Source organism: Rhinoraja longicauda, chromosome 12 (genome assembly GCF_053455715.1).
Source record: "Rhinoraja longicauda isolate Sanriku21f chromosome 12, sRhiLon1.1, whole genome shotgun sequence".
NCBI classification, from domain to species: Eukaryota; Metazoa; Chordata; class Chondrichthyes; order Rajiformes; family Arhynchobatidae; genus Rhinoraja; species Rhinoraja longicauda.
In genome coordinates this window covers 19,246,333-19,259,173 of record NC_135964.1, presented here as the reverse complement: position 1 = coordinate 19,259,173, position 12,841 = coordinate 19,246,333, and the positions used below count along the sequence as shown (strand labels likewise).

At 39.0% G+C, this 12,841-nt stretch overlaps 1 protein-coding gene across 4 annotated transcripts in view; it reads right to left on the bottom strand.

The window, feature by feature from the left end:
• Positions 1–12,841, bottom strand: part of LOC144598752 (zinc finger Y-chromosomal protein-like) — a 32,083-nt gene that overhangs the window by 6,821 nt on the left and 12,421 nt on the right. For 2 of the 4 annotated variants that reach the window (XM_078409132.1, XM_078409133.1), the window contains 7 exons: positions 11,008–11,105; positions 8,459–9,025; positions 6,141–6,299; positions 5,210–5,353; positions 3,562–3,603; positions 2,774–2,911; positions 1,416–1,553 (listed from right to left, as the gene is read on the bottom strand). In XM_078409132.1, the coding sequence (XP_078265258.1) occupies positions 1,416–1,553; positions 2,774–2,911; positions 3,562–3,603; positions 5,210–5,353; positions 6,141–6,299; positions 8,459–9,025; positions 11,008–11,074 (1,255 nt within the window). In that variant the 5' untranslated portion in view covers positions 11,075–11,105. The remainder of the gene's footprint in view (positions 1–1,415; positions 1,554–2,773; positions 2,912–3,561; positions 3,604–5,209; positions 5,354–6,140; positions 6,300–8,458; positions 9,026–11,007; positions 11,106–12,841) is intronic. The other 2 variants (XM_078409134.1, XM_078409135.1) reach the window with 2 other exon arrangements.

The following is a 12,841-nucleotide window of genomic DNA, read 5'->3' as shown; positions in this document are numbered from 1 at the left end:
GGGATGAGCAGCAGAGCTGAGTATGTGGGTTGCGCCCATGAAAAATCTGCCAAATCTTCTCTACCAATGCCAAACAGCTTATTCTGCCATTGACTCTTGTTCGGTGTTGTTTGGTGGATTGGATGATTGAAGTCTGAAGAAACAAGACATATTGGCAATTTAACAATTTATTCATTTAATAAACAGGAGCCTCAGTAGCGTGTGGAAGAACCATACACAGCCACAACAGCCTGGCACCTTCTCCTCATGCTGGTCACCAGCCTGGTCACACACTGTTGTGGGATGGCATCCCATTCTTCAACCAGCATTTGTCGCAAGTCAGCCAACGTGGTTGTGTTGGTCACTCTGGAACGAACAGCACGCCCAAGCTGATCCCACAAGTGTTCAATGGGGTTGAGGTCAGGACTGCTGGCAGGCCATTCCATCCTCTCCACTCCCAAATTCTGGAGGTAGTCTCTGAGAAACCCTGCTCTGTGGGGGCGAGCATTGTCATCTTGGAGGATAGAGTTCGGTCCCAGACTGTGGGATATGGGATTGCCACTGGTTGCAGAATCTCATCTCGATATCTCTCTGCATTGAGATTGCCTCCAATGATGACAAGCCTCGTTTTTCCAGTGACGGTGAAGGGCAGTCATGGCAGGCCTCCTGGCAGCCCTATGAGACCGGAGATCGGCTGCGTGCAGTCTGTTCCGAAATGTCTGGGCAGAGAGCCGTCGGCCATATCGTCCTGCAAACCTTGACTGCAAATCTGTAGAAGACAGCCTATGGTTCCTAAGTGCTGACAGGGTGAGGAAATGGTCTTCTTCGGGTGTCATCTTCTTAGGACGCCCCCTTCGCGCCCTGTCTCTGACATCCCCCGTTATATGGAACTTGGCCTTCACTTTGGAGATGGTACTAGGGCTCACTCCAAATAATGCCGCAACTTGGTTTTGCGGAACACCAACTTGAAGTTGCCCTATCGCACGGGCCCTATCCAGATCAGTCAAACGTGGCATGCTGATTCTTGGAGCAGACACCTACTGACCACTGTAGCAGGGCCCATGCTCACAGATGCTGCCAATCAGGTGCCAATCAGGCACCTGATTGTCAGCACCTGGGGTACCAGAAGCTCAAAACAAGAGTCAATAGCAACAGCAGAATAAGCTGTTTGGCATTGGCAGAGAAGATTTGGCAAATTTTTCATGGGCGCAACCCATATACTCAGCTCTGCTGCTCATCCCACAAATGCATGTTCCTTACAAATGTGGCACCATTTAAAAGGGAAATAAACAGGCTTTCCAACGGTATAAGATTTATTGCCAAGAAGCATTGTTACAACAAAGAAATAATCTACCAAACACAAATTTCCTTACTTTTTGTGCTATGTTTAGTAAAGAAGAATGACCGAGCATTAGAAGTAAAGTATAGTTCAGTACCTGTCTGATACTGCCTACTTTCAAGTCTCTTCCTTTTCCTTGACTTTGGTTTTACCAGCCTCGCAAGCTCAGTTCCATCTGCCTGTATGATGTGGCTGCCAGTTTCATTCTTGATGTCCACAGAATCCGAACTGTTACCTGAAAGGCCACAATAACCAGTTACATCATCCGCTTATTTGTCGATATCAGATGAATTCATATATTTTCCTATTCTATACATAAAAATCACTCTCTCAATCCAGTTAATTTGGGCAATACAGTCCATTCAAAGGACAATATAAAGCAATGAATATTCTACAGAAAAAACCCTCAAACATTATAAATTTGGAAAAACTACAATAATCTGGTTTGATTTCTTTTCATCTAATTATTTTAGGCAAAAACTCAAAACGGCATAGATAATGAAACAAAAACATACATTTTTGCCATTTTATGCATTAGGTAGTCTCCCAATAATTTGATCACAGGAAGGGAATGTTTTCAAGATAGAATGGGCAATCATCATTAAGGTTAAAATCGAATAGTGAAAGGCCTAGATAGAGTGGACGTGGAGAGGATGTTTCCACTACTGGGAGAGTCCAGGACCAGAGGCCATGGCCTCAGAATAAAAGGACGCACCTTTCGAAAGACCAGCTATGATTGAATGGCAGAATAGACGTGATGGGCCGAATGGCTTTCTTCTGCTCCTATGACTTATGAACTCTTACTAAACAATGTAACAAATAGCCTTTAGTATTTTTAGCTTGTTGTAACAAAAATACATTTTAGCCATTAAAAAGAACTTTGTATTTGAAAACTCATTATTTACGAGGTGGTTGGAGCTAAGCCCTTACTCAGTTATAACAGACAATCAGCATTAACGGACATCATCCACCCCAACCCACGGCCCATTATAACGAGAGTTTACTGTACAGTGGGCTCAGTGAATGTTCAAATCATACAAGCAACAAAATCTCTAGTTCCATGAGCACCGATATCAGTGAACACATTTTTGATTTGATCTCAAAGCCGTAAACATGGAACAAATGATACAATTTAAGTAGATCGTCCCATTTCAATTCTAACTATTATGTTTCCACTTGTGCCCAAACTACATTTTTTTTTAAAAGGAAAGACATAATATCCCATAGATCTGTGATTCTGGTTATGATATTCTCTACTCAGTGGCGATGAGTGTTTCTGCAATGATCCTTAGCTTGTCTTCTAAGTGCACTATAACATCCTGTGGGAATAACTAGTCAGCATGAGAGTTCAAATGCTAGTTGAAAGAGTTAGTCAAACTTTCGTCCTCTAATTGGAAGCAGTGTTTTGTCCCTGATCCTAACTGGTAGCTGTTTAAAACCTTGAAATAAACTTACCATATGCAGTAGCCCAAGCAACAGGAACAAATGTTTTGCTAATATCGGTATCATCACCATGCTGGTCATGGCCCACCGTTGCTTCATCTTCCCCAACTATGACTTCCATGTAAACTTCATCTGCAATGTCAGCACAATCTGGGAAAACAGGCACGATAAAATCTCTCCAACGCATTCAAATTAACTTATTTTACAAATTTCTCACTATATTTCAAATAAATCTCTGAGTTATGCATTTAGAAGTTACTTGGATCATTGGCATTATTCATTGGTACTTGCCACATGAACACCAATGTAAATGATAGATACAGCACGGAAACAGGCCCTTCGGTCCACCGGGTCCGTGCCGACCAGTGATCCCTGCACATTAACACCATCCTACACCCACTAGGGACAATTTTTACATTTACCAAGCCAATTAACCTACAAACCTGTACGTCTTTGGAGTGTGGGAGGAAACCGAAGATCTCAGAGAAAACCCACGTATGTCACGGGGAGAACATACAAACTCCTTACAGACAGCACCCGTAGTCGGGATTGAACCCGGATCTCCGGTGCTGCATTCAGTGTAAGGCAGCAACTCTACCGCTACGCCACCGTGACCGCCCTTTTCTTGTGTTTTGGAGTGGAAGAATCATGTAAAATGTACGAGAAGTAGATTACAATTTTATTATGCAAAATAGCAGTTTAAAAAAGACTAATTTTATTAATAACCCACATAGAATTCCTGGGCTGTTCAAATGTTAAAAACTTGAACGGATAACTGAAATTAAATAATAGGCACTTACTTGCTTGAAGATAGCAATTCTCCTCATGTTGTGTTGTGTTCACTACAACATAAACAAGAGTAATTTACTGATCAATTGACTGATGTGCATGTATGAATAACTTGAATTTAATAATTATAAAATGCTTTATTTAAGTTACAATAGTATTACAATTAGATTATTGAATTAGAAATCCTGTGGTTGAAAGCTGAATTCACACCCATTGTAAGGAATGAAACTACATTCAAATATATCTGGTAATTTTAGTATCAAAATACTCACCTAGCCTGGTTAAACTAATTTGCTCGTCAAGATGTGATTCCATGATATGGTACCCTCTCATAAAGCTCCTCAAATGGCCATTTAGTCTTAAGAATCATCACTTTTGAAAGCAAACATTTAATGCCAACTTAAGTACAGCAAATATTGCCTGTACTACCCACATTCAAAGGACAAACAAAATATTTTCTTGACAAGGCTGAACAGATGAATCAAGATTAATTATAATGGCTGGAATGTGGTTCTGTAACTTCCAAACAACAATATCTCATAGTCATCGACAATAATTCACTACTGCACTCTCGATTGTGTTCCAATGCTGGACTCTGACTTCAGTGAAAGAATTAAAAATTGGGCAAATTTTAGTGAGGAATTTGCACGAGTACCCTGCATCCAGATGGGGATGCCTTCACTTCAAAGAAGGTGCAGAGTTACGTAAAACTAAGTAGTTGTTAATCGGGATGTTAAAAAAACCTCTTAAATAGCTTCGGAATGTCATGAAAATTCAGAAATTTGGCATTTTGACACTCATGGTGTTTGATACCTTTTAGCTCCTTTACTTGTGGGACTTATATAGCTCTGCTCTCCACCATTCGACTGCCTTACTCTGTGGTGTGCTCTGTGGAAGCAGACATTCTCCACGAGAGATTGTCAGCTTTAAGCCACAAATATCAGAATATCATCTACACGTCATATGTCAAGAGGCCACCTACATAATCTATAACTTTAGTACTTATCATTGAAAAGGCATTCTTTCAGTGGTTAAAGATTGCACAAAATATTGTTTTAAAAATATCTAGTTGAGATTCAAAATTGAATTTAATTAGTATTACAAGCAACATCATCCAATACCAGAATAATCTTTCCACATATTATCCCTACAGTTCAAGATGGACTTCCAAAAGATATAGTCTAGTCCAAGGTCCACTGTATCATCACAAGTATTTTTAAAAATGGGACGGTGCAGTGGTAGAGCTGCCACCTTACAGCGCCAGAGACCTGAGTTTGATCCTGACTTTGGCTGCAGTCGTCTGTAAGGAGTTTGTATATTCTACCTGTGACTCCGTGGGTTTTCTCCGGGTGCCCCGTTTTCCTCCCACGCCAAAGACATACAGGTTTATAGGTCTCTGTAATTGTAAATTGTATAGGATAGTACGAGTGTAAGGGGCTTATCGCTGGTCAGCGCGGACTCAGTGGGCCGAAGGGTCCGTTTTTGCGTTGTATCTCTAAAATAAAGTCCAAAAGTCTATATCCTGGGAACAGTAATCCACTTTCATTCATTCAATTTTCAGCCATTCAATGTTTTTAATTTGTTATAATTTTGCTTAGATGGGATTTAACGATAGGTGTTTTAGTTCAGCGCAAAAACAAATTAGGAATTTTAACTTACTCATATCCTCATCCTCCTGATTAGGATCATTAACAGTCATGTAAACCATTTTCTCTCGTGATATTCTGCCCATGTTGCCCTGTTCCAGTAATCCGACTCCATGATCATTGTCGGCTTCACTTTCGCCGATGTCCACGGTTCCACCTTAAATTGCAGGAGAAAATCATCATTATGCTTCATCACTGAGAAGTCACTCATCCCCATCACTTACATCATTTCCGAACTCTAAATTTACTTCATCATGATACAGTATATCATTTTATAAAATAAACATTTACCTCCCCATTCCAGGACTCCACCATGCCCATCAAAATATGTTTCACTTATACAGAAATTTCACAAGTGTTTACTGATGAAACACCACACAGGGGAAGTTACGATGGGCATTGTCAAATCATTTAAAATTTGAGCACTGCAGGTATTTGATGGGCTCCTGCAATTATGCAAAAGAACAACAGAAGAAAACACGACAAAGGACAAATCAAAAAACGATTGGTCTCTCTGTCTTTAAGTTTTCACTCTGGTGGATTTTTAAAAATAATTTTTTCTCGTTGCGTTATTTTCTCGTTATTGCGAGTTGAAATTTCCCACATTAAACATTTCAAAGGAAACCGAGAGAATCTGCATACTTTGTAGGGGCTAGCAGGTCGTTACATATAAACAGGAAGAAATATCCATGACAATATGTGAACAATGTGCTAAAGTAATAAACAATAATATACAAACTAATAAACAGCTACATTATTTTTAAGTCAGCATCACAACAAAATACCAAAGCCCCACACAAACAAAAAAACAAAACATTTAGCGTGTCCAATATTTTTAATTGAAGTGACTAGTTGTAATTCCTACTTGCCCCTCCGTCATATGCTGTTCTTTTGGTAGGCTTTAAAACAGAATGCAAAAATATTACTTCACCCAGATTACTTACCCAAATCATCATCGCCATCATCTGCCTTGAAAATGTAAACTTTAATAACATCACCGCAGGTGTCATCTTCTTTTAAATGTTCACCCTGTGCTGATAGTCCACTTTCAATTTTCAGCTCACCATTTCCTCCATGACCAACCTTTCCTCCATCATCATCCACTTTTTAAAAAACGCATAACATTTACCATTAATCCTGCACATATGATCTGATGTCTTGAAACACATAGATTACAATAACACATGGATGTACAAATCACTTAGTGTTCTGCATCAAAGTAATTGTTTCAACATTTTTAATCGCCTCCAATGAAGCAGTATAATTCATGCTCAACAATGATGGCAAAAATAAATCTAAAACGTTCTAAAATACAAAGAAATGTAGAAAAAAAGCATAATTCGTTAAAATTATTTTCAAATAAGTAAAAGTTAGATAGAGCTCTAGGGGCTAGTGGAATTAAGGGATATGGGGAGAAGGCAGGCACAGGTTATTGATTGAGAATGATCAGCCATGATCACAATGAATGGTGGTGCTGGCTTGAAGGGCCGAATGGCCTCCTCCTGCACCTATTTTCTATGTTTCTCATGTAGCATTTCAATCTTCCTGGATAAAAGGTGTAATTGGCAAAGCCCCTCCGAACAAAAAGCACAAAGTGCTTATGGACAAGTAGTCTTTGCTGGTGAATGTAAGCAGAAAACGGGTGAAACTTTGAAGGAAATGTGTCTCCTGCAATTCAACCACATAGTATTATTTTCATGTTTTTGTAGCTGGTGTCTGTTTAGCAGAAACACAGAATACTCGATGGCTTTTTTTGAACGTGCTTGCAATAAAGACTAATCGTGACAACTGCACGTTCTTTCGCTACCTCTTCCAAGTTTCCTATGTAGGCAACAGTGGCATGTGCACATTGGGACCAAAGAGAAAATGCTACAGAGATTGGAGGGATTGGAGAGAAAGAAAGAAAACCAGCATTTTAACCAAGATATTAATTACAATAGGAAGGTGGGAGGAATCATTTAAAAGTACCAGACAAAGAAAAGGTCATGCGTAGCTATGCTTGCGGTGGCCAAGTCTCTGAATATGGTTAAGAATGAGATAGGTACATTTTTTAGGCATAAAAGGTATTAAGAGTATAGGGTGAGCAAGATTATAATATTCGAGTCATAGAGATTAACAGTACAAAATGGGCCCTTTGGCCCAACATATCCCTAACCATCTTTTTGTTCATCTACACTAATTCCATTTGCCCGAATTAGGATTGTACTCTTGAGAAAGAGGATGAACGGTGAGGCAGGCTCAAAGGCCCAAATGCCCTAATCCTATGTTTCACTGAGCAAGGCACTTGGAAAAAGATAAATAACATGAGAAAACAAACAACCTTTTCCACCCAGACTGGTTCAGAATTCATCCCAAATTTACTTGTTTTTTGGGACTTAGCTTTGTTTGAAGTAGAATTGTATTTTCAGCAGCATGATCTTTCCTAAAAAAATCTTTCACATGGCACAGATCATTACCATGCATGGCACAAAGCCAAGTGGACCATAAACATGCTTTATTTAACCTCTTTGTCAATTGTAACAATTGTAACTATAAAAGTGTCTAGATTCACCTCAACATTTCTGGGTCATGGAAGTGTATGCAATTCTTGCTATTACTAAGTCGCAGTTTAGGCCATTTTAGGGACCTTGCACATGAAACTTAAAAACCTGGCACGCCATTAGAGAAAATAATTAAAATAACAACTGGAAAGATAGCATGTTTATTACAGTATATGTAATTGAAACATGAAAGATTCTGAGGCATATTAGTTGGACAGATGCCGAGAAAACACTTCCTTCTTGGGGGAATATAGAAATATTCATTTCAGTTTAAAAGTTGTCCATTTAAGATGGAGATGAAGAGGAATTCCTTCTTTCAGAAGGTCACAAATCTTTGGAATTCCCTGCTATAAAGTTGAATCATTGAATATATTGAAGACTGAAAAGAAGATTTATTTTCTCTAAAAGGGAATGACGAATGGAAGAAAACAAAGCTAGGACAAGATCAGACTAGCCATCTTACTGAATGGAACAGCACATTTGAGGAACCAATCGTTCCATTACTCCTCCTACGTCTTATATATCATAATTATAAAACAAATCTTATTAAGTTAATTTAAATTATATTTCAATGATATATTGGAAAGTTTCACACCCCAAGTAATTTTATAATATAAAATGATATATTACAATTTAATCAACTAGTTTGCAGGGATAAAGGAACAAATTGCATTATTACTTCATTTTCCATGTGCCAAAGGCCTACCTCTCTCGTCACTTACAGGAAATCATTAAATAATCTTCTCTAGTGCCTTTATTTCCAGCAGGTGCCTCGATGGTTACAGGAACCGTCTCCTGCCTCTGAACATGTAAACTGTGTGTATCGATCACAGTCTCCGCAGCAGAGTCCGCCACCAGAACATCTTCCACATCTGGTAACAAGGTGTCTGCGACTATTTCAGCTTCTGTGACTGCAACGTGCTCATCAGTCGCCATATCAGACACATGTATCGACTCACTTGTCAGTACATGTTCAGCTACACACATTGCCTCTGAGGTAATATCAGACGTCAAAACGTCTTCAGGAATTGTGGTCAAAGTTTCCTCTGTGGCAACATCTGTGTCCAGTACTTGTTCAGGAATAATTATAGTTTCTGGCTCCTCAATAATATCAGGACAGTGGACATCTTCAGTCACAACATCTTCAATGGCATCCTGTATTACGACAGAGTCTGTGTCATCAGACACAAAGTGGGATCCAGGAGCAATATTGGAATCTACAAAGATAGCGTCTTGAACTTCCACAAAAATATGGTGCCCATCGATATGTTGAGAAGACACGTCGTGAACTGGAAAATGGAAATTTTCTTAAAAACATTCAATAGTTTCCCTTGACATGCAAAAACAAAGCATGATTATTTTGTTAACATAAAAGTTATATCATAGAAAATGTATGACTTTCGAAGCAACGCTGTGACATTCGAAGCAACGCTGTCAAGGCCTATCTTACAACTCTTGCCTCTGCAGGTCACAATATCTCAAGAGCATATCTGAGTACTTTTTACATATGATGCGGGTTCCTGCCTCTACCACCATTCCAGGTGGTGACATGTAAATGCTTACCCCCGTGGTGTAACTATTCTTCCTAATCGCCCTTCTAAACCTTCAACAAATTACTTCCCTTTTTGATTCATCAAAAATGTCCTTTCCTAACTACGTACGCAAAGTCCCTTGTAATTTATACACCTCACATAAGACTCCACCCAACTTGCACTTCCCAAACAAAACAATCAAACCTTTTCCTCATAGCTAACATTCACCCATCGTTGCAAGGGCTGGACAATCTGTTCCGAACATTCTCCTGCACTTTTTGCCTGTTAAGTGCTGACCGAACTGCATTCAAGCTGTAGTCAAAACATTGTTGTGCACACTTCTGATGTAACCACCTAGCTCTTGTTATCTGTGACTCAGCTAATATAGCAAAATATCCAAATGCCGTGTTTAACCACCTTATCTACCTGCTCTGCTACTGGTAAGAATTTGTGGATAAATGCATTATCCTACATGTGTGGGGAGTGAATTTAATTTGTCACTTTCCTGTCCAAATGACCAGATCATTTAAATATTTCTGCAGTCTAAAGTATTTCTGTTTGCTGTCAACCACATGAATTTTTTTTGAATCACCTACAAACTTCGCTAACTTAACCCTTATATTTAAGTCTAAAAATATATAGTACAAAAAAACCCGAACAAAAAACAGCATTCCAGTCACAAAACCCTGGTCAACCATTATGGAATGGAATACTTTATTGTCACATGTGACTAGGCACAGTGAGATTCTTCGCTTGCATACCCAATGTATACAAATAGCAGTCACCTACGGTGCTCCATTATCATATCAATGCATCAATTTTGGGTCCAATCCAATCTTCCTCGGATACATGGACTTTTACTTTTTCACTGTCGTGTTTTGCGAGACGTCAAATTTTTTGTTAAAATCCATATTGACTACTTGAAACGCAATGCTCTCCATTCACTCATCAATTCTCCCCACTAATTCCTCAAAAAATTAAATAAAAATTGACAGATATCATCTTCAATTAACAAATCCATTCTAATTAGCCATGATAAATCGGTACTTTTTTGAATGAAGTTATACACTTCCTCAGAGATTCAAATATTTTGCCCATTAAAACAGGTTTGAAATAGCTGTTTATCTCTGTTAAACTATCATATTGCTTTTTTCAGTTACGCTCAGGACATATACATTGTTATTGATCCATATTTATAAGACATCAAATCCATTCATAAAGCTAGTAGGTTCAATTATTTAACACCGTTTCACTTCTCAGTCGTAGCGAGGTAGAGCGGAGAAACAGATCCTTCAGCCCTCTGAGTTTGTGGCAAAAATCAAACACCGATCCATATTTATAAGAATCTCATCCTAACTGAATTACTGTTAAAACACCAGGATAAGTGCTCAACTAAGAAAACCAAGCCCAATGCCAATGCCTAGATCCCCCTCAACAGTGCTTGTTCCCTCTGCATCAGTGACAAGGATAATGATATCCTGCGAACTGTGGTTTTCTACCAGCCGTTGGACTTCACTTCACTTGACTGATTTCTCAGTCTGATGTCTCTGCGCTCCCTCTAACAGGCAACTCTTCCTTAACTGATATATTCTCAGGCCCTTTGCTGGTGTTACTTTCTGCCAACCACAAGAACAGAGTTGGAGCTTCTTTCCCTCTACCACTGAGCCACCGTCCAAAAGAACACACAGAAAAATACCCCCTAAATATTCTTAATGTTACAATACAAATCTGTATATTACCTGTGTTATCAAAAATCACCTTGGGCTCCTGTTGCTGCAGGTCGAGCCCTCCTACATCTTCGTCCATGGTCTGCAAATTTCATCGGTCACTGCTTAATCTGTTAAATAAATCAGGAAGTTTTAAAGGATGTTTCACAAAATATTTTGATTATTACTTCAATTTATACACAAATAGGATAATCACAGCTCATTGTTATCTGAAAGGTAAAGTTAGACAACTATAATGCTTTCAACTATCTGCTACACTTCATCGTTAAATGTATAACATCAATATTCCTATGATATGTCATTTTATGCCTTCTTGTAAATGGTGCCAAAATATAGCAGGTGCATGTGTGAGCTATGCAAAAAAAAATCACTGTGCAGTGCATAGGTGACAATAAAGAACTGTTGAAATTTAAATGAAAAAGATAAGAAACTTGTTTAGAATTTGAATATTCTGTGCAATAATTGGGCTTTACTAGGAATAGAAAGTTGAAAATGTTACAGCTAGACCATGTCTACTCAGATTCCATTGTTCTGGAATTTGGAATACTTGAATCGCTGGGCCTTACAAGGATCACTATTCTCAACCAATAGCACATAGCACATAGAACAGTACAGCAGAGGAACAGGCCCTTTGGCTCGCAATGTTTGTGCCAAACATGATGCCAAGTTTAACTGATCTCATCTGCCTGTACATGACCCTTCTTCTTCTGTCGTATGTCTTTTAGACCTGCAGCTTCGTTGAGGTGAGCCAGGCCAACGTGTCATCGTCCAGGTCAATCAGACCTCGTTCACTATTCAGTGGCCGGTATTTGGGGCAACTGATGACTATGTGCTCCACTGTCTCTGTTGGGTCCCCACACTCATGTACTCACACTACATGACCCATATCCCTCTAACTCCTAACTTCCATGTGCCTACGTAAAGCCACATATGCTACAATTGCATCGGCCTCCCGCACCAACCCTGGCAATGTGTTCCATGCCTCTCTATGTAAAAAACTTACCCCACACATCTCAATTAATTCCCACCTCCCCATACCTTATAGCTAGGCCCCCTCTCACCTTTACAGCAATCAAATAAGCTAAGTCCACATTTCATTTTTCACATTCACTGACCAAAGTTTCTGCCAACCTTGTAATTCAAGGATATCAATCTTTTTTTAAATTATGAATATCTTGACAAGAAAAGTAAGCTTTGTGTGCATACAATTACATTCACATCTGCAGTCCAAATCACCAATCTCAAATCTGCTGTGAGGAAACAGCAATCACTGTTTTCCCCGCAGGGAGGAAAAGAAAAGTAATTGCGACAACATTCATTTCAAAGCATCACCAGCGTTCAGGCAACAGACCAAATGATCTCTTAGCAGCACGTCGAGTATGAAGCTCAAGAAGGCAAATGGGGTTGAACTGCATTTGCTAATTTACTGCCTGACTGTCTGGGCCATCAAAACGTCCGGCAGCCTAACAGGAAGTACACAGGTGAACACATAAATTGTTTCTGATGGTTCAATATCAAAATAACATTATTAAAGACTCACTGCTGAACAAGAGAGTGGGCTGAGACAATGACACTCACTTGTCCTTATACAAAATAGCAAATTGCTGTAACTTTAGGGCGGCATTTGAAGGAGGAAACAGAGAACAAAAATCAGCAATTTAACAATTTTTTTTTTAACCTGTCCAGGTTAAAAAAAAATTGTTAAATTGCCGATTATTAACTTCTGTTCAATCAGAAGTATTGTGGATTATTTTCAAGTCTAATATCTTAGTATGTGATAAATAGCTCAACTACTGCATCATAACCAGTTTCCCACAGAGTGTGAGATCTTGAGAAACTATTTATT